The sequence below is a fragment of the Linderina pennispora genome (assembly GCF_002104995.1).
Source record: "Linderina pennispora strain ATCC 12442 chromosome Unknown DL89scaffold_2, whole genome shotgun sequence".
Taxonomy (NCBI): Eukaryota; Fungi; Kickxellomycota; class Kickxellomycetes; order Kickxellales; family Kickxellaceae; genus Linderina; species Linderina pennispora.
In genome coordinates this window covers 908,661-927,462 of record NW_024468250.1, presented here as the reverse complement: position 1 = coordinate 927,462, position 18,802 = coordinate 908,661, and the positions used below count along the sequence as shown (strand labels likewise).

General features: G+C 55.6%; 9 protein-coding genes across 9 annotated transcripts; 6 read left to right on the top strand and 3 right to left on the bottom strand.

Annotated features, from left to right (window-relative positions):
- Positions 1-30: 30 nt before the first annotated feature.
- DL89DRAFT_290814 (uncharacterized protein) lies at positions 31-3,206 on the bottom strand (the record flags this gene model as incomplete). The annotated part of the gene is made up of 12 exons (XM_040890133.1): positions 31-173; positions 226-358; positions 404-653; positions 686-849; positions 888-979; positions 1,009-1,375; positions 1,410-1,523; positions 1,599-1,661; positions 1,699-1,945; positions 2,040-2,192; positions 2,223-2,541; positions 2,666-3,206. 12 exons carry the CDS (start codon positions 3,204-3,206, stop codon positions 31-33), a joined length of 2,586 nt encoding a protein of 861 aa, XP_040746373.1.
- Positions 3,207-3,661: 455 nt separating this feature from the next.
- DL89DRAFT_320731 (NAD(P)-binding protein) lies at positions 3,662-5,075 on the bottom strand (the record flags this gene model as incomplete). Its single annotated transcript, XM_040891228.1, has 5 exons — positions 4,497-5,075; positions 4,101-4,435; positions 4,013-4,060; positions 3,817-3,965; positions 3,662-3,779 (listed from the first exon to the last, which is right to left on the bottom strand). The coding sequence occupies exons 1-5, from the start codon at positions 4,840-4,842 to the stop codon at positions 3,662-3,664; spliced, it is 996 nt and encodes a 331-aa protein (XP_040746372.1). The 5' UTR covers positions 4,843-5,075.
- Positions 5,076-5,344: 269 nt separating this feature from the next.
- Positions 5,345-7,037, top strand: DL89DRAFT_265192 (cytochrome P450). The gene is made up of 3 exons (XM_040886552.1): positions 5,345-5,717; positions 5,813-6,253; positions 6,333-7,037. The coding sequence occupies exons 1-3, from the start codon at positions 5,415-5,417 to the stop codon at positions 6,981-6,983; spliced, it is 1,395 nt and encodes a 464-aa protein (XP_040746371.1). The 5' UTR covers positions 5,345-5,414; the 3' UTR covers positions 6,984-7,037.
- A 696-nt stretch (positions 7,038-7,733) lies between these two features.
- DL89DRAFT_290811 (uncharacterized protein) lies at positions 7,734-8,204 on the top strand (the record flags this gene model as incomplete). Its single annotated transcript, XM_040890132.1, has 3 exons — positions 7,734-7,950; positions 7,976-8,076; positions 8,115-8,204. 3 exons carry the CDS (start codon positions 7,734-7,736, stop codon positions 8,202-8,204), a joined length of 408 nt encoding a protein of 135 aa, XP_040746370.1.
- A 1,236-nt stretch (positions 8,205-9,440) lies between these two features.
- DL89DRAFT_281694 (cytochrome P450) lies at positions 9,441-11,174 on the top strand. Its single transcript, XM_040889653.1, has 3 exons — positions 9,441-10,168; positions 10,245-10,767; positions 10,814-11,174. Exons 1-3 carry the CDS (start codon positions 9,892-9,894, stop codon positions 11,046-11,048), a joined length of 1,035 nt encoding a protein of 344 aa, XP_040746369.1. The 5' UTR covers positions 9,441-9,891; the 3' UTR covers positions 11,049-11,174.
- An 830-nt stretch (positions 11,175-12,004) lies between these two features.
- Positions 12,005-13,675, top strand: DL89DRAFT_265191 (putative cytochrome P450 monooxygenase). Its single transcript, XM_040886551.1, has 3 exons — positions 12,005-12,189; positions 12,273-12,682; positions 12,711-13,675. Exons 1-3 carry the CDS (start codon positions 12,058-12,060, stop codon positions 13,639-13,641), a joined length of 1,473 nt encoding a protein of 490 aa, XP_040746368.1. The 5' UTR covers positions 12,005-12,057; the 3' UTR covers positions 13,642-13,675.
- Positions 13,676-13,724: 49 nt separating this feature from the next.
- On the bottom strand, positions 13,725-16,212 carry DL89DRAFT_265190 (uncharacterized protein). Its single transcript, XM_040886550.1, has 4 exons — positions 14,890-16,212; positions 14,141-14,743; positions 13,954-14,076; positions 13,725-13,919 (listed from the first exon to the last, which is right to left on the bottom strand). Exons 1-4 carry the CDS (start codon positions 16,177-16,179, stop codon positions 13,779-13,781), a joined length of 2,157 nt encoding a protein of 718 aa, XP_040746367.1. The 5' UTR covers positions 16,180-16,212; the 3' UTR covers positions 13,725-13,778.
- Positions 16,213-16,251: 39 nt separating this feature from the next.
- DL89DRAFT_265189 (uncharacterized protein) lies at positions 16,252-17,005 on the top strand. The gene is made up of 2 exons (XM_040886549.1): positions 16,252-16,670; positions 16,711-17,005. Exons 1-2 carry the CDS (start codon positions 16,382-16,384, stop codon positions 16,914-16,916), a joined length of 495 nt encoding a protein of 164 aa, XP_040746366.1. The 5' UTR covers positions 16,252-16,381; the 3' UTR covers positions 16,917-17,005.
- DL89DRAFT_281692 (uracil-DNA glycosylase) lies at positions 16,992-17,891 on the top strand (the record flags this gene model as incomplete). Its single annotated transcript, XM_040889652.1, has 1 exon — positions 16,992-17,891. The coding sequence occupies one exon, from the start codon at positions 16,992-16,994 to the stop codon at positions 17,859-17,861; it is 870 nt and encodes a 289-aa protein (XP_040746365.1). The 3' UTR covers positions 17,862-17,891.
- Between the last annotated feature and the right edge of the window lie 911 nt (positions 17,892-18,802).

The window sequence follows — 18,802 nt, the reverse complement described above, 5'->3', positions numbered from 1 at the left end:
ATTTTAACATACAGGCCACATATATTAACCCTAGCGTCGTCCTCCGACGCTTGACTGGTGGTCATACGGCGGTGGCATTGCAAACTCCTCGTAGTCGGGCGGGGGCGAGCTGTAGTCGATGGGAACATCCATGATTTCGTTGAGATGATGGCTGGTGGCGATGCGTTCTCGAACTGGAGGCGACGAGACGGGGGACAGCTACTTCGGCAGGCTCAGCTGGCGTACTCGCCTGTGGTTCCGCCTGCTGGGGCTCGACAGGTGCAGCACCAGCGGCCATGGCAGTAGATGTCGCTGTCACAGGTGCCGTCGTAGGGGCATTAGCAGAACCAGTGGGGCTGATGGTGGCCATATCCGATGGCTCAGAAACAAGTGGTGGGGACTGCGCGGGAGATACTTGCTGTACCTCGGTGTCGACTGGGGCAGCATTAGGCTGTACATCTTGGGTGGTTGGCTGGGGTGTGACCACGGCTGAGTCAAATGCTGAAGGCGTGCGTGGGCTGCCTGGCATACCGCCTGACAGGGGTGCTAGTGGCACCCTGGCACTCCTGCACTCCTGGTATTCCTGGCATCCCTGGCACTCCTGGTATTCCTGGCATCCCTGGCACTCCTGGCACTCCTGGTACTCCTGGTATCCCTGGTATCCTGTATCCCTGCTGAGGACATTGACATCGACATAGTTGGCGACGTCGGTGGCTGCATCATCGGGTGTTGCATGAACATGGAATACTGCTCTGCGATTTGCTGGAAGAACATTTGCTGCTGCATGCGCTGCTGCTCCTGGAACATCAGTATCTGCTGCTGGATCTGCATCGGACTAAACATGTTGCCCATCATCGGGTTGAACATCGACTGTGATCCAGCCAGCCGCTGAGCTGGCTGTGGGCGACGATGGTCATAGGTTGCATGAACGGCGGATGTCCGAGCTGGAGACCAAACATTGGGTTGCCTGATGGGCTCATTCCGGCAGACCCCATTGCCGCTTGCAACTGTAGCGTCTGGCGCACTGACCAAGCTGTGCTGGACCAGGGAATCCAGCCGAGAGGTGGAAGCCGCCGATAGGAGAAGCAGCACGCACCTGGTTTTGCACTGGTACCGGCATCGACACTGTCTGTGCTGACTGTAGCAGGCCTGGTTGTGCAGACTCTTGCGCAACCGGGCTAGCAGGTACAGGATCTACCTGGGTCACCGCCGCACTGGTAGGGGTGACAACTCGTGCCGGGTAGGATGAGTTGTGGCTCTGCACTGTGCTTATAGTAGGAGCTTCATGGATCGGCAGTGGCTGCGGTAGCGGTGACACATATGAAGAGCTGCTCGCAAACTGTGGGTTGAGTGCTGGCATTGAGGGCTGATGCGAAAGCACTGCAGGGCTTGCTAGCTGCAGGACCCATGCCAGAACCACTCGCTGCCACAGCCCCACTGTCGCTGTAGGGCAGCGGGAAGCTCATGGTCGGCTCTACTGGCGCAGGCTTCGACAATACCGGGAAGGGAGCCTCTGTTGGCGCCATAGTGGTCATGGAGATGCTCTCAGCAGGTGGATCATGCAAGCGACAGCAAATCCATATGATCCTCAATCCTGTGGGCAAAGTCGGCGGAGAAACACGTTCAGCAGGCTCGTCCTCGGTGCTGCGTGGCGCGATTTCCCACAAGTCAACCAGCTTGTTCTGGCACAATGGACACAGGCAGCGTCCCACGGACAACGCGGGGCTTGGACAGGAGGTCGTCGGAAATCGGCAACCCCGAGGGGTCAGGGAGGTCATCGCGCCGAATAATATGCGATTTGCCAATGCTGCGGTACATCTCCGAGACTGCCAAGACACGAGGGTGCGAGCTGTTGGTAACAGGATCCTGCTGTGCGGCGGGGATATTGCTGACCTTTTGGAACTCGAGTGTGTACGAGAGCTGGTGGTGGACCTGGATGTGCGAATTGCGGGATATCCAGATGCGTCTGGGAGGTCAGACAGCGATGGGATACGAATCCGGGTGCGTGCAGCTATAAATCCATGGTCCTGCAGTATCGCTGAAGTGGACTGATGGCTGACTGCAGCGTCGAAATCGCTGTCGAGGGCAGCGAGATTGGCGTGGCAACCAAGTCGCGCACCTTACAGATTGTGCTGCCGCCAACAAGTTTGTTGCCCTTTGACCTGACCAGCGGGTGTGCGACGTGCAGCTGGAATACCGATTTGTTTTCCTCGCTAGATGTCGATGACTGAGACATTATCGACGCTGCAGCATTTGACTGGCGCCGCACGCTTTGTGGCCCTGCCCCCACTAGTCCCTCGCTGTTGACCATTGTGCTGCTTCTGTTGCTGACACTGCTGCCTCCACTGCCAAGCGTTGCCAGTGTGCTGCGCCGTTTCCTGGAGCCACTCGGGCGCCGGTCTGGGCTCGAGATGTGCGTCTCAGTGACATTGATCGACTTTGACACCGCATTCCGCTGTGGGCGTGCCATCAGGACAACCTCCTCCAAAGCCAGCGTAACGCGAGTGAACCTAAAGTTCTGGTCGATAGGCAGTGTCTCAAACTCAACAACCGGGGTGGAGCCTGCCAGCAGTGCACGGCCGTGTGGGAAGTTTAATGCGGAATGCAAGTTTTTCGTGCCACAAATGCAGCAGCGTGAACGGCTTTCCCTGGTCGATTAGGTCCAAGCGAGGCCGCAGCGAGTGACCGATAGGCACATCGCACGGCCGGAGCATGCTCAGCGGGCAGTCGTTAGGGACAGGGCTGATTTCGAGCGACGCAGCGTCGTCATTGTGCAGGTTCTGAGACATGGGAATCTGGGTCAGCACGATAGGAATGCGGACGACCTCGTTGGGCTTAAAGAACGACGAGTGCTTTAAGCGTGCCTCCAAAAAGTACTCCAGCTTGTACGACCGCATTGTGATGGTTGCGTCAAGACCGGCTGGCAGACCAACCTCGAACGCATACTGGTGTGTTCCTTCCTCGAGCACATGCGCCTTGGGCCGCTCGGGGAGGACGACCCAGCTGTTGATAGTCTTGGTTGTCTTTTGCAGGTTGGTGTACAGCCCGTTCCCCGACTCGCTACCAAACATGTCAATCAGCTCATCGCAGATGAGTCGGATATCCACTTCCCGGAGCTCTGCCTTTTTCCTCGTGTAGATATTCACCTGGCCGCAGACCACGCCAGGTGCATCCTGGAACACGCAGATGTCCTCGTCGGGGTTGTCGACAGTAATGCTGAACTGCATCGATTAAATAAGAGGTGGGGGATGAGACGCTTCTATGTAGAGTAGTATTAGAAGGAGGCTGGGTAATTACAAGAAGAAAAGCGAGCAAAAGAAAGGAACAGCGAAGAGCCCTGCTCCTATTGAGCGAGAGTTTGCCGAACGGAACTCGCAGCGCATCCTGCAGCCGGATGGCCAACAAAAAGCAAGTGGCTGGGCTGTGTAGTGGTGGTCGGAGCAACACCCAATACCCCCAGGTAGTTGTTCCTAGGAGATGCACCTCCACATGCATGTGACCATCCTCGCTCATCTTCTGGCCAAGAAACAGTCGAGTTTCAACGATCAGCGACTGTTTGCCAAGAACGAAAAAATCAGCGTACGCCCCGCATCGTGACCAAGCTGTGATGCTGGACGATAGAAACAGGGGGTTGGAGATCCGGAGTTTGCCCAAGCCTTTCAAGCAAACAGAAGAGCCTGCCTTAGTAAATGAACGCATGCTTGGCGCCCCACGCAACTGCTCCTGACACTGCCTCCTGCGCAGCATCCACGCCGGCCGCACCCGGCCAGCTGACACACTGCATAGGCTGCGTCGCAAACCTGCCCTCACGCGCCAGCCTGCAGGATATCTGCCCACATCTCTTGGCGCTTGGTGCTGCCCTTGTTGGTCTCGTACCAGCGGTTCATCCAGAAGCCATATGCCCGGATATCCTTGAACAGCAGCAGCGACGTCGGGAGGGTCACTGGCTGCCGCGACATGCCGCCGTAGCTGACCAGCGACCCACCCTGAGAGATGATATTTCGTCATCGCCTAATGTCACCCGCCCACCCACGCAGTTGAACCCAAGCCGCACTGGCGCCTCCAGCGATTTGAGCCGTCGCTTTACCGCGTCATCCGTCAAGCTCCTTGTCTTTGATCACAATATCGGCGCCCAGCCCCTGCAGCTCGCTGGCCAGCTCGTCAAAGCTGTCGCGATCGCGGACTACGTTGATCGTGCGAACATCGAGCTGCTTGGCCAGCTGTATCACAGCCCGCCCAACACCCGAGTTGGCACCGTTCTGGATCACATAGTCGCCGGGGTTCAGCGACGCAAAGTCACGCAGCATTCGGTACGCTGTGCTCGGGTTGACCTTTATGGTGGCTACCTGCAACGGCTCTAGCCCTGCATGCCAGTCACCTGGGATCTTAACCACTGCAGCCCGGTCAACCACAGCATGCGTTGCCCATGTCCCAAACTCTCCTGCCCGCTCGGGAACTACCCAATCGCCAACACTCAAGTCCCCGGCAGATCTACTACCCACAGCGATGACCTCGACCGACGCCTTCGTTGCCACCGACTGCCGCATCCAGTGCCGTCCCATCAAGCGTGTGGATTTTGCCAAACCGGCCCTTCACCGGATACACGCCTTCGACCTGGTTCAGATCAGACGGGTTCACAGGCGCCGCCAGCATCCTGATAAGCACCTGGCCATCCTGCAGCGTAGCAGGAAGCTGCTGCTCAACAACGCGAAGAACGCTAGTAGGGTCGCCTGTTTCCGTGTATATCGCTGCCTGGCCAGCCCTGGGCAGTGCATGGCCAGACGCAAATGCGCGCCTGCTCGCAGACGTAGCAACCAGGTGCCGCAGCTGGCTCATTGGCGCCCGGGGTAAAAGGTGTGCCATTTCAAATTTCGAACAAAAAGAGTGCAGCTAAAGGAGAGAACGCTGAGGCCGGGCAACTACAGCAGTGCGGGGTTTATATGCTTGGAGGGCGTGCAGTAAGGATGCATTGCGGAGGTTAGCAGAGGTGCAGTATGGCCCAGCCCGGCTCAGTTCAGATCCGGCAGCAGCCCGATGCTATCCGAGCCGCATCTCGTAATCTCACCCATGATCACTTCTAGTGAGCGCTCGTTCGCACTATTCTCCGAATATGCTCCATGGCACGCCTTATGGCCACCAAAGAAATATATGCCCTTGACCTGTACTGTATACGAGCACATCAGCTGCAGACATGCAAATCCTCGTTTGGCCCAGCCAATGCCGGAGACAAACTTATGTTAAGGCGACCTATATATCTGGGCAAGGACGTCTGGAAAAACCCGTGTCAAAAAGTCCTCCCATTTGCCGAATCCACGATATGAGCAAAGCACCAACGACACAAAAAGGAATAGAGCAGCGCCATCCTCTTCCCGTGTCTCTCCCCGCATTTCTCCCTGTTCCTCGTACCAATAATTTCTCGTCGTTTCCTTAGAAACATGATAACCATTGACATTATTTGGAGTCTATTTAGCACTGTGTTGCACATTGGTTACGTCAACCTGCTAGCCACTGCTGCCAGCCTGGCTATAGCCTACCGGGTGTACTATGCTCTCTACGTTTCTCCCCTCTGCAATGTCCCTGGTCCATTCCTTGCTCGTATAACCAATAAACGCTCCGAGTTCCTTGGTGCCATTGGCTATATGGGCCGATTTGCCCGCAACGAACCAAGAGAGTACGGCGACGTCTATGTCTACCAGCCCAACGCTGTTGCCATCTCTCACCCTGTGGATGTCCGCACCGTCTTTGGCCTCACACGCCTTCCGCAAGTCAGACTTTTACCATGCAGTTGACATTGTTGGGATGGAGAATACTGGCAGCACGCGCAGCCCCTGAGTTGGCTAGCATGCGCCGCCGCCAGCTGGGGCCCTATTTTAGCATGAACTACCTGGCAAAGGCTGAGCCCAAGATTGCCCAGAATGGCATTCTATCGCTCAAGGCAAAGTGGGAGACCCAGCTTGCCGCATCTGTCGACGGCAGAGTCGAGGTAAATTATTATAAGGACTTTTTGTTTGCCACATTCGACACGATCGGTGCATTGGCATTTGGACGCGAGTTTAACGCGCTCAAGAACAACGACCGCACAATGATCGACTGGATTGGTGATGCTGTCACATACCTCGGCATGACCGCAAACTTTCCACTTTTGGCAAACTACCCTGCCTCGCTGCTGCTGGGTCGCTGGGAGCGCAGCTACAACTCTGTAATCGACTACGCCAAGGCATCAGTCAACATGCGTCGCGGGTACCTTTCTGCAACGTCACCCGAGAACAAGCCGGTTGACATGCTGCAGGCGCTCATTGACGCCGAAGACCCCGAATCAAAGACCCGGATGACCGAACTTCAAGTGCAGTCAGGAAAGCCTGCTGATGCTTTTGGCTGGAAGCGAGACATCGTCAAACACGCTGATGTGGACAGTGCATTTGCTCATGCTTTATCCGCAGCACTACCAGCGAGCTGTGGATGAGGTGCGCACAAAGTTCGCTGCCGACTACTTGATCGGATATAGCGAAGGGCGGCTGGGCTTGCCATTCATCGAGGCGTGCATCTACGAGTCAATGCGTCTCATGCCAGTCACAGGCGGGTTGTGGCCGCGGGTGGTCCCCGAAAGCGGCATCACTCTTCAGGGCCACTACCTGCCGCCTGGAACTGAAATCTATGTCAACCTCTCGGGCGCCAACCTCAACTCTGCTGTGTGGGACCGCCCACTGGAATTCGACCCGACTCGCTTCTTGGACAACGAGGAGGCACGTCGTAATATGTTCACATTCAGCACTGGTGTCCGCATCTGCCCTGGCAGGAACCTGGCCTGGATTGAGATGCTCGGCATTCTCGCCAATGTCTTGAAGGACTACGATATCGCATTCCCTGAGGACTACAAGCTGCGTGGTCCGAATGTACTTGACGAGAACGGCAACCCGAAGGTTTTGGATTCGCGTCACTTTTTTGTCTCAGTGCCTCAGAACCCAGAGCGCGATTGTCGGCTGGTTCTAACCAAGCGTGTGTAATCCGCATTACCTTTATTTCCGTTTCCCACTAATATAACAATAAGGTGTGGCCACATAGCATCTCTCGACATAGGGAGTGAGGCATCTGACATGGCGTGTGACAGGATTGGATGTAGTGGCTTTGTAAAGGCAGGCAATCCACATAATCTTCTGCGTTTGTTTATTCGCACATGCTATTGGGACAATGACACCCTTTCCCAGGCAAATAGTACGCTATCCCTAGTCCGGCTGCTTTCCCTAGGATGGAGTGGGGTTTAATGCGTGACGCTGACACCTCTGCTCTCTTCACTATTCTCCACTGCCCTTGATTTCTCTCGCTTCAGCATTGCCTCTTACAATGTCTCTTTTTCAACCCGATGCTCTAGAGAATATCCTTGAGTGCTTTAATTGTAGCATCGCTGTCCGCTTGGCAGCAGCTATAGCAGGTGTATATATAACCCACAGAGCTATGCACGCTCTATTATTCTCACCACTCCGCCATGTTCCTGGTTCATTCCTTGGCGCGCCTGACACCCCTGCGCACACAGCTCTTTAGTTTATCTGGTGGAGCTGGGCGGATGGCAAAAAAGGAGCACAACATGTACGGCGACATCTATGTCTTGAAACCGAAACGCGGTTGCAATTTCTAATCCAGTAGATATCCGGACCGTACTTTCCTCTCATGCCTTTGTAAAGAGCAGCTATTACGCAGCACTGGATATGCTTGGGGTAGAAAACACAGTCAGTGCGCGTAACCCAGAGTTGGCTTCTATGCGCAAGCGCCAGCTGGGCCCATACTTCAATGCTGCCTATGTCACAAGAATGGAGCCAAAGATCCTGCAATTCGGGATCCTGGGACTAAAGTCGAAATGGGACAGCGAGTTGGCGCAGAACTCGAGCGGCAGCATCGAGATTGACTATAGCCACGACTTTATGCTCGCAACACTGGACACAATAAGCGCACTGGCTTTTGGCACCGAGCCTCGAGGTCTGAGAGAGAATGACGCCAACAGTCGCACACTGGGTCGATGCGACTGTCAAGGTCCACGGTATGCGTGCAATGATGCCGCTGTTCAAGTTCTTTCCATTTTCGACTGGCAATCTGGTACTGGGAGTCGCAGTTTAGGAAGCTCGCTCGACCACTGCAACGAGTCCATTGCCGCGCGCAGGAGGCTCTTGGCTGAAGGTGGCAAGAAACCGGCAGACTTGCTGCAGGCATTCCTTGACGCACAGGATCCCTGAATCCAAGATCTCGATGGACGAGACGCAGCTACAGGCAGAGACCAATTGTGATGATGCTGGCAGGCACTGACACGTCCTCAAACACGCTGCAGTGGGCCTACACATCTGCTGATGTTGTATCCTGAGATACGCGCTAAGGCTGTGGATGAAGTCCGCAGCAATTTCGCGACAGACCATGTCATCACATACGCAGAGGTCAAGAAGTCGCTGCCATTTGTCGAGGCATGCATATATGAGGCACTCCGTCTGTGTCCTGTCCTTGGCAATACCGTGCCTCGTGTATCTCCACCTGGTGGAATAACGTTACAAGGTCACTTCATTCCCGAAAGAACCGAGTTATATGTAAATTTTGCCGGAGCAAGCATCCACAAGAACACATGGGATGAGCCGCTCAAGTATGATCCAACTAGGTTTCTGGGTAACGACGAGGCGCGGACTTAACTTCTTTGCCTTCAGCTCTGGAGTCCGGAATCTGTCCAGGCCGTCACTTGGCGTGGGCTGAGGTGTCAACCTATCCTAGCCTAACATGCTCAAGGACTACGACATGTCACTTCCCGATGACTATACCCACCTAGGACCAGATGTGCTGGATGGCAGCGGATACCCGAAGTTGATGGAATCAGTACATTTTCTGGTTACTACACCAGTTAATCCCCAGCGCGACTGCCGACTGGTTCTTCACCAAACGCAAGTAGCCTACTTGCCAACCTCACAGCGGCATAGGTGGCTATATATGGGATTAGTCATCGACGCCAGCCCCTATACTGAATCCTGCTGACTCAGGCACATAACCTAGCATTAGCCTCCCCTCGTTTAGCACAAGGGCTTTTTCAAACCGATTGTCCAATGCTGCATCTGGAAGGGTCAAGAGGCTGCTGTCCGGGTTCTGTAGCCCTTCATTTTTCTCTTGTTTCATTCGGTAATACAGTTTGGACTCTCATCTCAGAAGGCATTTGCCGATATCCAACCCACAGACCACACCCAATTCCACCAGCAGTCAACACTACTAACGTGTGTCGTCTCCTGATCAAGGGTCTTCAGGATTAGATTGGTTATCTTCGGTGATGGCAGGTATTAATTAGCAAGCATCGCGTCTGTGCAGAAATAGTGCGCAGCGATTGCCAGAATTTTCAGTTGCTTGTTTACGCGGGTGGCCATTGGCTTTTCATTGCGGACGGCAGCGGCATAAAAACAGTCTGCTTTAGAGCGGGTGCTTCCTGCGTGCTGTGAGCCATCTTCGCCTCTGTTTTATACTCTTTGACCGATGTTTCTTGCACACGCTTTCCAATCGATTTCCCTGCAGGATATTGTCAGCCAGCTGAGCAAAGACGACATAGCCACCTTGGCTGCCATTATTGCAGGGGGATATGCGAGCTACAAGGTTGTGCATGCCCTATTCTTGTCGCCACTCCGCCATGTCCCTGGGCCTTTCATTGCACGATTGACGTCGCTGCGGAACGCAGATTGTAAGTGCAATTGGTGGGATGGGGCGGATGGCTAAGGAAGAGTACAAAGAATACGGCGATATCTACCTTGCTGGACCGAACTCGGTTACCATATCCAGCCCGTCGGATATAAAGACGGTCCTTTCTTCGCACGCGTTCGTTAAGGGTGACTTTTACACAGCACTGGACGTGTTTTGGGATTGAAAACACAGTCAGTGCGCGTAATCCCAGAGTTGGCTTCTATGCGCAAGCGCCAGCTGGGCCCATACTTCAATGCTGCCTATGTCACAAGAATGGAACCAAAGATCCTGCAATTCGGGATCCTGGGACTAAAGTCGAAATGGGACAGCGAGTTGGCGCAGAACTCGAGCGGCAGCATCGAGACTGACTATAGCCATGATTTTATGCTCGCAACACTGGACACAATAAGCGCACTGGCTTTTGGCACCGAGCCTCGAGGGCTGAAAGAGAACGACCCAACAGTCGCACACTGGGTCGATGCGACTGTCAAGGTCCACGGTATGCGTGCAACGATGCCGCTGTTCAAGTTCTTTCCGTTTTCGCTGGCAATTTGGTACTGGGAGTCGCAGTTTAGGAAGCTCGCTCGCCACTGCAACGAGTCCATTGCCTGCGCGCAGGAGGCTCTTGACTGAAGGTGGCAAGAAACCGGTAGACTTGCTGCAGGCATTCCTTGACGCACAGGATCCTGAATCCAAGATCTCGATGGACGAGACGCAGCTACAGGCAGAGACAATTGTGATGATGCTGGCAGGCACTGACACGTCCTCAAACACGCTGCAGTGGGCCACACATCTGCTGATGTTGTATCCTGAGATACGCGCTAAGGCTGTGGATGAAGTCCGCAGCAATTTCGCGACAGACCATGTCATCACATACGCAGAGGTCAAGAAGTCGCTGCCATTTGTCGAGGCATGCATATATGAGGCACTCCGTCTGTGTCCTGTCCTTGGCGGTACTGTGCCTCGCGTATCTCCACCTGGTGGAATAACGTTACAAGGTCACTTCATTCCTGCCGGGACTGAGATTAACGTCAATTATGTTGGAGCAAGCATCCACAAGAACACATGGGATGAGCCGCTCAAGTATGATCCAACAAGGTTCTTGGATAACGACGAGGCGCGGCTCAACTTTCCTGGCTTTCAGTCCTGGAGTCCGAATCTGTCCAGGCCGTCACTTGGCGTGGGCTGAGGTGTCAACTATCCTAGCCAACATGCTCAAGGACTACGACATGTCACTTCCCGATGACTATACCCACCTAGGACCAGATGTGCTGGATGGCAATGGATACCCGAAGCTGATGGAATCCGTCCACATTGTCGTCACTACGCCAGTTAATCCCCAGCGCGACTGCCGACTGGTTCTCACCAAGCGTGCCTAGTTTTTCATTTTCCGAGTATAATGCTGCTGTCCCTTTTCTGAGCTAGTTTCATACTGTGACAGGAATTGTGCCAATATATGGCCGTTCACCTGTGCCAGACATCTGCGACAATACCACCAAATGCGCTATGTTCTTGGCGTAAGCCCAAAGAGCCTACTGTCAGGCATTGCAGCATATGCGGCTAGCGTACGATGCGGTGGCTTTTGAAGCCAAGCGGGATCCTGGGCCGAACTTGGTCCGGGCTGTGAGATCTAGGAACTCGCGCATTTGCTGCCAGACGTTGCTTTTCCCATTTGGGTGTCCGATCTGCGGCAAATAAAATGCCTGCAACTTGTCCCAAGCGATCGGCATAATGCAGTTCTCCCTTCGCCAATGATCCAGCTCGGTTCTGGACACTGATGCTAGTGCGCCTGTCTGGCTTTTGTAGATGTTTCAAGAGCGTTAGAAGCCATGCAAAGTCAGCCATGGTATTGGAGGGGACTTCTCAAAGTCACAAGAACCTATTTTGCATCGTGCTCAGTTTGGGTTTCCATGTGCAGCCGTGGCTGTGAAGATTTTGCTGCATAAGAACCGTTGCCAGCAAGAGAACAACGTCTCTGCACCGAGCACATGCACGAATGAATGGCTGGGCGGGGCAACGAAATCAAATGCCAACTAAACGCCTGCTTGCTGACCTCGGGCTCCCTAGGACCAACCGATGTGATGGGTGCGGCCAAGCGGATTGTTACTCCACCCGCTGCACCAGTCTGGTCTCATCCTTTGTGATTTGTGGTGTCAATCAAAATGTAATTTCAGCCGCATGCATGGTGCATATGATGTGGTGCTTTTTTGTATTTGTACAACAACAATAGCCCAGGACGGATCCGTCGGGGGCCGCGAGGAGAGAGGGCGAGATACAGGCTACAAAAACATATCTTGGGGGCGATTCCGCCAGAACTGCATTGACTCCTCTGCACTGCCAAACAGCATCTCTCGCTCTACAGTCTATTCCCGGTTCACGCTAAAGAATATGCTCCTCATAGATTTCATCCAATCGGTAGACGTTGACAGCCTCGTTGCCCGGGTGGGAGAAATCGGATTTGCCAAGATCTCGACTGGCGCTGACGGCAGCCCTGGCCAGCTACAAGCTCCTGCACGCACTGTACCTCTCGACCGCTGAGCAAAATTCCTGGGCCATTGCTAGGCAGCGCCTGACAAGCAAGCGCAACCAGGTGCTGAACACAGTCGGGCACAATCAACCGCTATGCATTGTCCGAGTACGAAACATACGGGGACGTATTTGTTTTGGAGCCGAATGCCGTAGCCATCTGCAATCCAGCCGATGTGCGCACGGTGCTGGGCTCGCACGCATTCGCAAAGTTCTACGATTTCTACCACACGGTTGATCTGCTTGGGGTCAAGAACACGTTCAGTGCAACCGACCCGGCGTTTGTCAATATGCGCAAGCGCCAGCTAGGTCCGTTCTTTACGCAGAGTTTTTTGAACCAGATGGAGCCGATGATTCTTGAGCGCGGGATCCGCTCGCTGGAGTCCAAGTGGGACGAAATGCTGAGCAGGTCTGCAGACGGCAAGGTCGAGATCGGCTACAGCAACGACTTTATGCTGGCGACATTCGACATTATCGGAGCGCTGGCGTTCGGACACGACTTCAGCTGCCTCAAGGACAACGACACAGGAGATCATCGACTGGGTCAATGCCGCAGTCATGTACAATGGGACCATGGCCACAGTGCCTGTGACCAACTACTTCCCGTTCTCGCTCCTGCTCAACCCGTGGAAGCAAAAGTTCCACCAGCTGGCGCAGTTCTGCCGCCGCGCAGCCGACCGGCGCCGGGAGCTGCTGAGACAGGGGAGGGAGAAGCCGGTGGATCTGCTGCAGGCGTACATTGACGCCGAAGACCCCGAGTCCAAGGTGCGAATGGACGAGACGCAGATTACTGCCGAGTCCATTGTGGCCACTGTCGCAGGCACCGATACGTCGGCGACCACGCTGACGTGGACTGTTCATTTGCTCATGAACCATCCCGAAATCTACAAGCAGGTCGTCGAGGAAGTGCGCAGCAACTTTGCTGCCGAACACCTGATCACGCACGCCGACGTCAAGAGCAAGCTGCCGCTGGTCGAGGCCATCATCTACGAGTCCATGCGGCTGTGTCCTGTGCAGGGCGGGTACTTGCCACGCGTGGCACCTCCCAGCGGCGTCACATTGCAGGGACACTTTATCCCCGGCGGCACGCAGATCTACATCAACTATGGCGCCGTCAGCCATCACAGGGAAATCTGGGTCGAGCCGCACAAGTTCGATCCGACCAGGTTCCTGAACAGCGAGGCAGCGAGACGCAACTTCTTTGCGTTCAGCCCTGGCGTCCGCATCTGCCCCGGAAGGCACTTGGCGTTCCTGGAGATGCAGACTATTCTGGCCAACATGCTGAAGGATTACGACTGGTCGTTGCCCGAGGACTACACACACATCGGCCCGGAAGTCATCGGCGAGCATGGCTACCCGAAGATTATCGAGGCTTCGCACCTGCTTGTCACAGCGCCCAAGAACCCAGAGCGCGATTGCCGACTGGTCATCTCTAGACATGCTTGAAACTATCCAGCAATGCAAAAAGAATCGATGCTGATGCACAGTATATAATACAGCCATCATGTGAAGTGGTGCATGGTCAGGTTACGTTATATATCGAGATACATTTGATTCTGGCTCAGTCAAGGTCAAAACACACACTACAGCTTCTCCATCTTGGCAAGCACATCGTTAGTCTCATCACGGGTCGCTGTGAGCTGCTCAATCCTCGATGCCAGCTTGCCCGGAACACGCGTGCTGCGCTCATACGCCATGGGGCAGCGATCGGTCAGCGCCCGAAGCTCCTCGTGCGTCAGCACAGCCTCCTCCGGTCACTGCATCATCAGGACCCAGCCGTTCCAAAATACCCTTCAGCTCCCTCTGGTCCTTCTCCACAAGCTCCGAATCATCGGCCATCAGAATCTGTGCAATATCCTGGGCCGACAGATCATCCTTGTCCTTTTCAGGCAGCCGTAGCAGCCGTGTTGCTGCGTAGGCCCTTGAATTTGCGCTCATGGATGACCAGCTTCTCCAGCTTGCGCTTCGAGTTGGCGCGCGTCAGAATTGCGGTCTCGCAGCTGCCAGCCACCACCAGACGGTAGATGAGCACAGGCTTGGTCTGGCCAATGCGGTGCACGCGGTCCTGCGCCTGCAGGTCCTGCTGCGGGTTCCAGTCCGAGTCAAAAATCACCACAGTGTCGGCTGAGGTCAGGTTGATGCCCAGACCGCCGGAGCGCGTGGTCAGAAAAAACAGCGGAATATCAGCGTTGGTGTTGAACTCTGCAATCTGCTGTTCCCGGTCGCCCTGCTGCACTGCACCGTCAATGCGGCAGAACCGCCAGTTGCGCAGGCCAGCATAGAACTCAAGGATGTCCAGGACGCGTGCAAACTGCGAGAAGATCAGGACGCGGTGGCCGTTCTTGAACAGCTCCGGCAGCAGTCGGTCCAGGACGAGCAGCTTGCCAGAAGAGCGCACCAGCTGCTCGTCGATTAGGAACTCGGATTCTGGGTCGGATGGGTTGATCAGGGGGAAGTCGAACAGATACGGGTGCTGGCACACCTTGCGCAGCTGCATTAGCCGGAACTGCAGATTCATCTGCTTGATCATGGTCCGCGCCCGCAGCTGCTTCGAGCCCGGCGCTACGCTGCTGGTGCGGTGTGCTGCTGCCTGACGACACCAGTGTCAGCGAGTCATCGATCGTCAGTCTCTGTGGCCTCTGGCTGGCGGCTGGCCTGCGAGCGCATGCGGGGCAGGCTGTCTTCCTCGGCCACCACTGACTCGGTCGGTGTGGTTGCCTCGGACTCGCTGGCCAGGCGGTTCTGCAGGAACTCGCGCAGATTCGGGCCGCGCACTGCCTGGTAGTATTCGTACTGCACGGGCGCCATTGGACAGGCAATCAGATACTCGCGCTTGGGCGGCAAGAACTTTTCGACATCAGCCTTCAGGCGCCTGAGCAAGAATGGCTGCAGGATGTGATGCAGCTTGGACACAACGTTGTTCTGTGTCTCCTCGGAGATAATGCGGTCGCGGCCCTCGCGCTCATTGATGTCGTTGAAATCGAACCAGGCCTGGAAGCTATCGAGGTCGTCGAAGATCTCGGGCAGCAGAAAGTTCAGCAGCGCCCAGAGCTCCGCCAGCGAGTTCTGCAGCGGCGTGCCGGTCAGCAAGAGGCGGTTTGCGCTCTGGTACATCTTCAGGTCCCTGATTAGCTTGCAGTTCATGTTTTTGATCCGGTGGCCCTCGTCGATGATTATGTATTTCCACGCGAACCGCTGCAGCGCCAGGCGGTCGCGCATGGCCATTTCGTACGTGGTCACCACCACCGGGAATGATGTGTCCAGCTTATGCAGCTTATCCTTGCGCAGCTTGCGGCGCTCGTCCGGCGTGCCATGGTACATGAGTACGGGTGTTGACGGCGTGAACCGCACGAATTCTGAGATCCAGTTGCGCAGCGTCGACAGCGGACACAGCACCAGGAACGGGCCGTACACGCGGCGCTCGCGCAGGTAGCTCAGGAAAGCTATGGTCTGCAGCGTCTTGCCCAGCCCCATCTCGTCGGCCAGGATCCCGTTCAGCCCGTTCTCATACAGCGACGCCATCCACTCCATGCCCTCCAGCTGGTACTCGCGCATCACGCCGCCGGTGATCAGCTTCGGCTGGCGGTCCGACACGACCTCACCGTTAATAACCCGCTCCTCATCCTCATCTTCCAGGACACCATCGTCCTCGTTGATCTCCAGCTGCTTGCCGCGCTTCTTTTTCTTTGCCTTGGTCTGCCGCGGTTGCGCGGCGGCTTTGCGCTTCGGCTTCTTTTTTTCCTGCCGGTTGCTGTCAAGCTTGGCCGCGACAAAGCTAACGTAGGCTGTGGACTTTTCCAGCAGAAAGTTCAGACGCTGCATGCGCTTCGGGTCCTCTGCCATGGAGTCGTACTGGGCCATGGCCTTTTCGCGCAGCTCACGCAGGTTCTCCTTCTTGCTCGGGTCGTCGGCCGAGCCTTCCTCGGCAGTCACTGGCAGCGGCGACTCAACAGGGTCTGCAGCGGCGGCTTCCGGCATAGTCATGGCTTTTGTTTCTTCAAGCAGCGTAGGAGATAGCCAGGAGAGAGAAGAGAAACAAGAGCTTTTTTATTTCATCGGGAATTGATTCTTGTTTCATGTCGCTTTCCCAAAAGACGCCTCAAAATTTTTTCTAACCTCTCGAGCTAGAGCTTACGCGGCTCTTCAGCAAAACCCATCCGCTATATTCCCTCGTAAAGCCCTGCTAATGCCGGCCGACTCTATTCAGATTATTCGCGAGCTCGACGCAATCATCCAGTCGTGGATCTCGATCCACAGCCAGTCCGTACCCCTGGCCAGCACACTCGGCAACCTCGACGAGCAAATACGCACCGCCGCCCCTGACCTGCTGGTCTCTGTGCTGCGCACCAAATCCGAGTCCACCATTGCCGAACTGCGCAAGACGCTGCGGCAATATGGACATGCCATCAAGCAACTGGACAGCCTGCAGCGGCGGCTCGCAGATGAGCCGGTAGCTGGACATGGAGTGCGACCAGGTGGCTGGCATTACGGAGGCGTACGCGAGGCGTGTGGTAGCAGACCGGCAGGCAGCCTACACCACTGAGTATCTGCGCCGGCGAGCGCTGTTCGACGCGCTGACTAAAGACACTGTTTCTGTAGCTGGGTTTGTGGGCCAGTGGGCGGAAAGCAAAGTCGACTATGCTGTCGAGGAGGAGTATCTGGAGCGGCTGCGGCTCGTGCGGCTAGCGAGGCAGTGGCGCAGCAATCAGCAGGAGCACTAAAAACCAGTCGGCTCCCCAAACCAACGAATCGCCCTTTTTTATCTTTTGTAGTATTTTCTGTTTGTTTACTGAGAAATGCAAGAACTGGCTGGACAGAAGCGCAAGACCCTCGACAGTTTCTTCAAGCCAAAGAAGCCAACGGAGAAGCGGGCCAAGGCCGCCAGTCCGGCAGCTGAGGGAGAGAGCAGATCAGACGAGTCGCAGGATCCAGCAGAGACGGCGATTGTTCGCAAGGACTATCCGCAGGAGCTGCGCCTAGAGTATGAGACCATTGATGCGTCCTGGCTCAAGCACCTGGAGCCCGAGTTTTCCAAAAAGTACTTTACTGCGCTCAAGGCCTTCCTGAAGCAGGAGGAGCAGGCCAAAAAGACCATCTTCCCGCCAGCCATCGACGTGTACTCGTGGTCGCGGTTCGCGCCATTCTCCAAGGTGCGCGTGGTGATCCTGGGGCAGGACCCGTACCACGGACCGGGCCAGGCGCACGGACTGGCATTCAGCGTGCGGCCGGGCGTGCGCACGCCGCCGTCGCTGGTCAACATGTACAAGGGCCTGGCGGTGGACTATCCGGGCTTTGTGCGGCCCAGTCACGGGTACCTGAAGGGCTGGGCTGAGCAGGGCGTGCTGCTGCTGAATGCTGCGCTGACCGTCGAGTGCCACAAGGCCAATTCGCATGCCAACAAGGGCTGGGAGAAGTTCACCGATGCAGTCATCAGCGCCATCAACAAGAACCGCAGCCACGTGGTGTTTATGCTGTGGGGCTCTTATGCGCAGAAGAAGGGCGCGCAGGTCAACAGCAAGAAGCACCTGGTGCTCAAGTCGGTGCATCCGTCGCCGCTCAGCGCAAGCCGCGGGTTCTTTGAGGCCGGCCACTTCAAGATGGCTAACAAGTACCTGCGCGAGAATGGCCAGCGCGAGATCGACTGGTCATGCCTGCCCGAGAAATGAGTAAAGTAGTTTCCTCTATTTGCTTTCGCTAGCCTAAGGAAATGCACAACGACTACCCGAGCTGTATATAATACCAGTGCAGCACAGTATGGTGCCTTGATGCATATCCGGCTGCAGACAAGATGTGAAGACATCCTCCGTACTGAATGAAGCCCTAGCATCAGAGCGTGTACGGCTACTGATGCTATGCCCGTCATAGCTGGGTGTGCAACAACATCATGCTACACAGCCCGAGGCCCCTTGCCAACGGGTTGGTTGTGGGGGTCAAGCACGCATCCCTTGAACATGCAGGTTGTCGTGAGTGCGTCGAACTCTGTGCGAGCTGCAACACGCACAGCCGATAGGTTAGTACGATCAGCCTCCTTCAGGGCATCTGCTGCTTCAGAAGCATTTGTCACATGGTAGAAGAACCCTGCGTTTCAGGCTGCCTGGGAGCCCAGTTGAGGCACGGCATACCCGGGTGGTCAGCACACCTGTATAGTCGCCATGGCGCGGACCTGTTAACCACACAGGCAGAACGCTCGCCATAAATGCATGGTCAGTCCAAATTGCTTGGAATTTGATAATTGCCAGAGCTAGTGTAAGAGCTAGATCCTACACCAGGAGGTGGGATAGACTGCGTACCGCCCGTGTTGATTTCCGTCCGTCCACGGAGCTGGTTGTCGGACGGCCTGCGCTGCACCAGCAAAGGTGAGTGCTGCTTGGTAGCCTGAGGTGGCACTTGTCATATTGGCCTTGACTTGCCAGAGCATGGGCATCGGCTTCCGCGCTGGCTTGTGCCGACAACATGGCGGACTTGCGCCGCTCGTAGGTGCTGTTCGGCGTGAACTCTGGGTCCAAGTCATGGCTGATTTTTATAGGTCACTTGGTGATGAACACCTGGTGTGTGCTGAGGAATAGTGAAGGGAGGGAAGGGAGCAGGTTTATTTGCGAGCCTGCAG

Bases quoted from the DNA above. Each gene is read 5' to 3' on its own strand.
- DL89DRAFT_265191 (XM_040886551.1), top strand. From the start codon at position 12,058: ATGCTCCTCATAGATTTCATCCAATCGGTAGACGTTGACAGCCTCGTT. The intron at 12,190-12,272 runs GTACCTCTCGAC...TGCTGAACACAG, and splicing joins TACAAGCTCCTGCACGCACT to TCGGGCACAATCAACCGCTA. The intron at 12,683-12,710 runs GTTCGGACACGA...AGCTGCCTCAAG, and splicing joins GACATTATCGGAGCGCTGGC to GACAACGACACAGGAGATCA.
- DL89DRAFT_265192 (XM_040886552.1), top strand. From the start codon at position 5,415: ATGATAACCATTGACATTATTTGGAGTCTATTTAGCACTGTGTTGCAC. The intron at 5,718-5,812 runs GTCTTTGGCCTC...GCAGCCCCTGAG, and splicing joins ACCCTGTGGATGTCCGCACC to TTGGCTAGCATGCGCCGCCG. The intron at 6,254-6,332 runs GTTGACATGCTG...AAGTGCAGTCAG, and splicing joins CGTCACCCGAGAACAAGCCG to GAAAGCCTGCTGATGCTTTT.
- DL89DRAFT_265190 (XM_040886550.1), bottom strand. From the start codon at position 16,179: ATGACTATGCCGGAAGCCGCCGCTGCAGACCCTGTTGAGTCGCCGCTG. The intron at 14,744-14,889 runs GTGGCCGAGGAA...CCGGGCTCGAAG, and splicing joins CCACACCGACCGAGTCAGTG to CAGCTGCGGGCGCGGACCAT. The intron at 13,920-13,953 runs GTGACCGGAGGA...ACGCACGAGGAG, and splicing joins GGCTGGGTCCTGATGATGCA to CTTCGGGCGCTGACCGATCG.
- DL89DRAFT_281694 (XM_040889653.1), top strand. From the start codon at position 9,892: ATGCGCAAGCGCCAGCTGGGCCCATACTTCAATGCTGCCTATGTCACA. The intron at 10,169-10,244 runs GTATGCGTGCAA...GTCGCAGTTTAG, and splicing joins TGCGACTGTCAAGGTCCACG to GAAGCTCGCTCGCCACTGCA. The intron at 10,768-10,813 runs GTTCTTGGATAA...CCTGGCTTTCAG, and splicing joins CTCAAGTATGATCCAACAAG to TCCTGGAGTCCGAATCTGTC.
- DL89DRAFT_265189 (XM_040886549.1), top strand. From the start codon at position 16,382: ATGCCGGCCGACTCTATTCAGATTATTCGCGAGCTCGACGCAATCATC. The intron at 16,671-16,710 runs GTGGCTGGCATT...GGCGTGTGGTAG, and splicing joins TGGACATGGAGTGCGACCAG to CAGACCGGCAGGCAGCCTAC.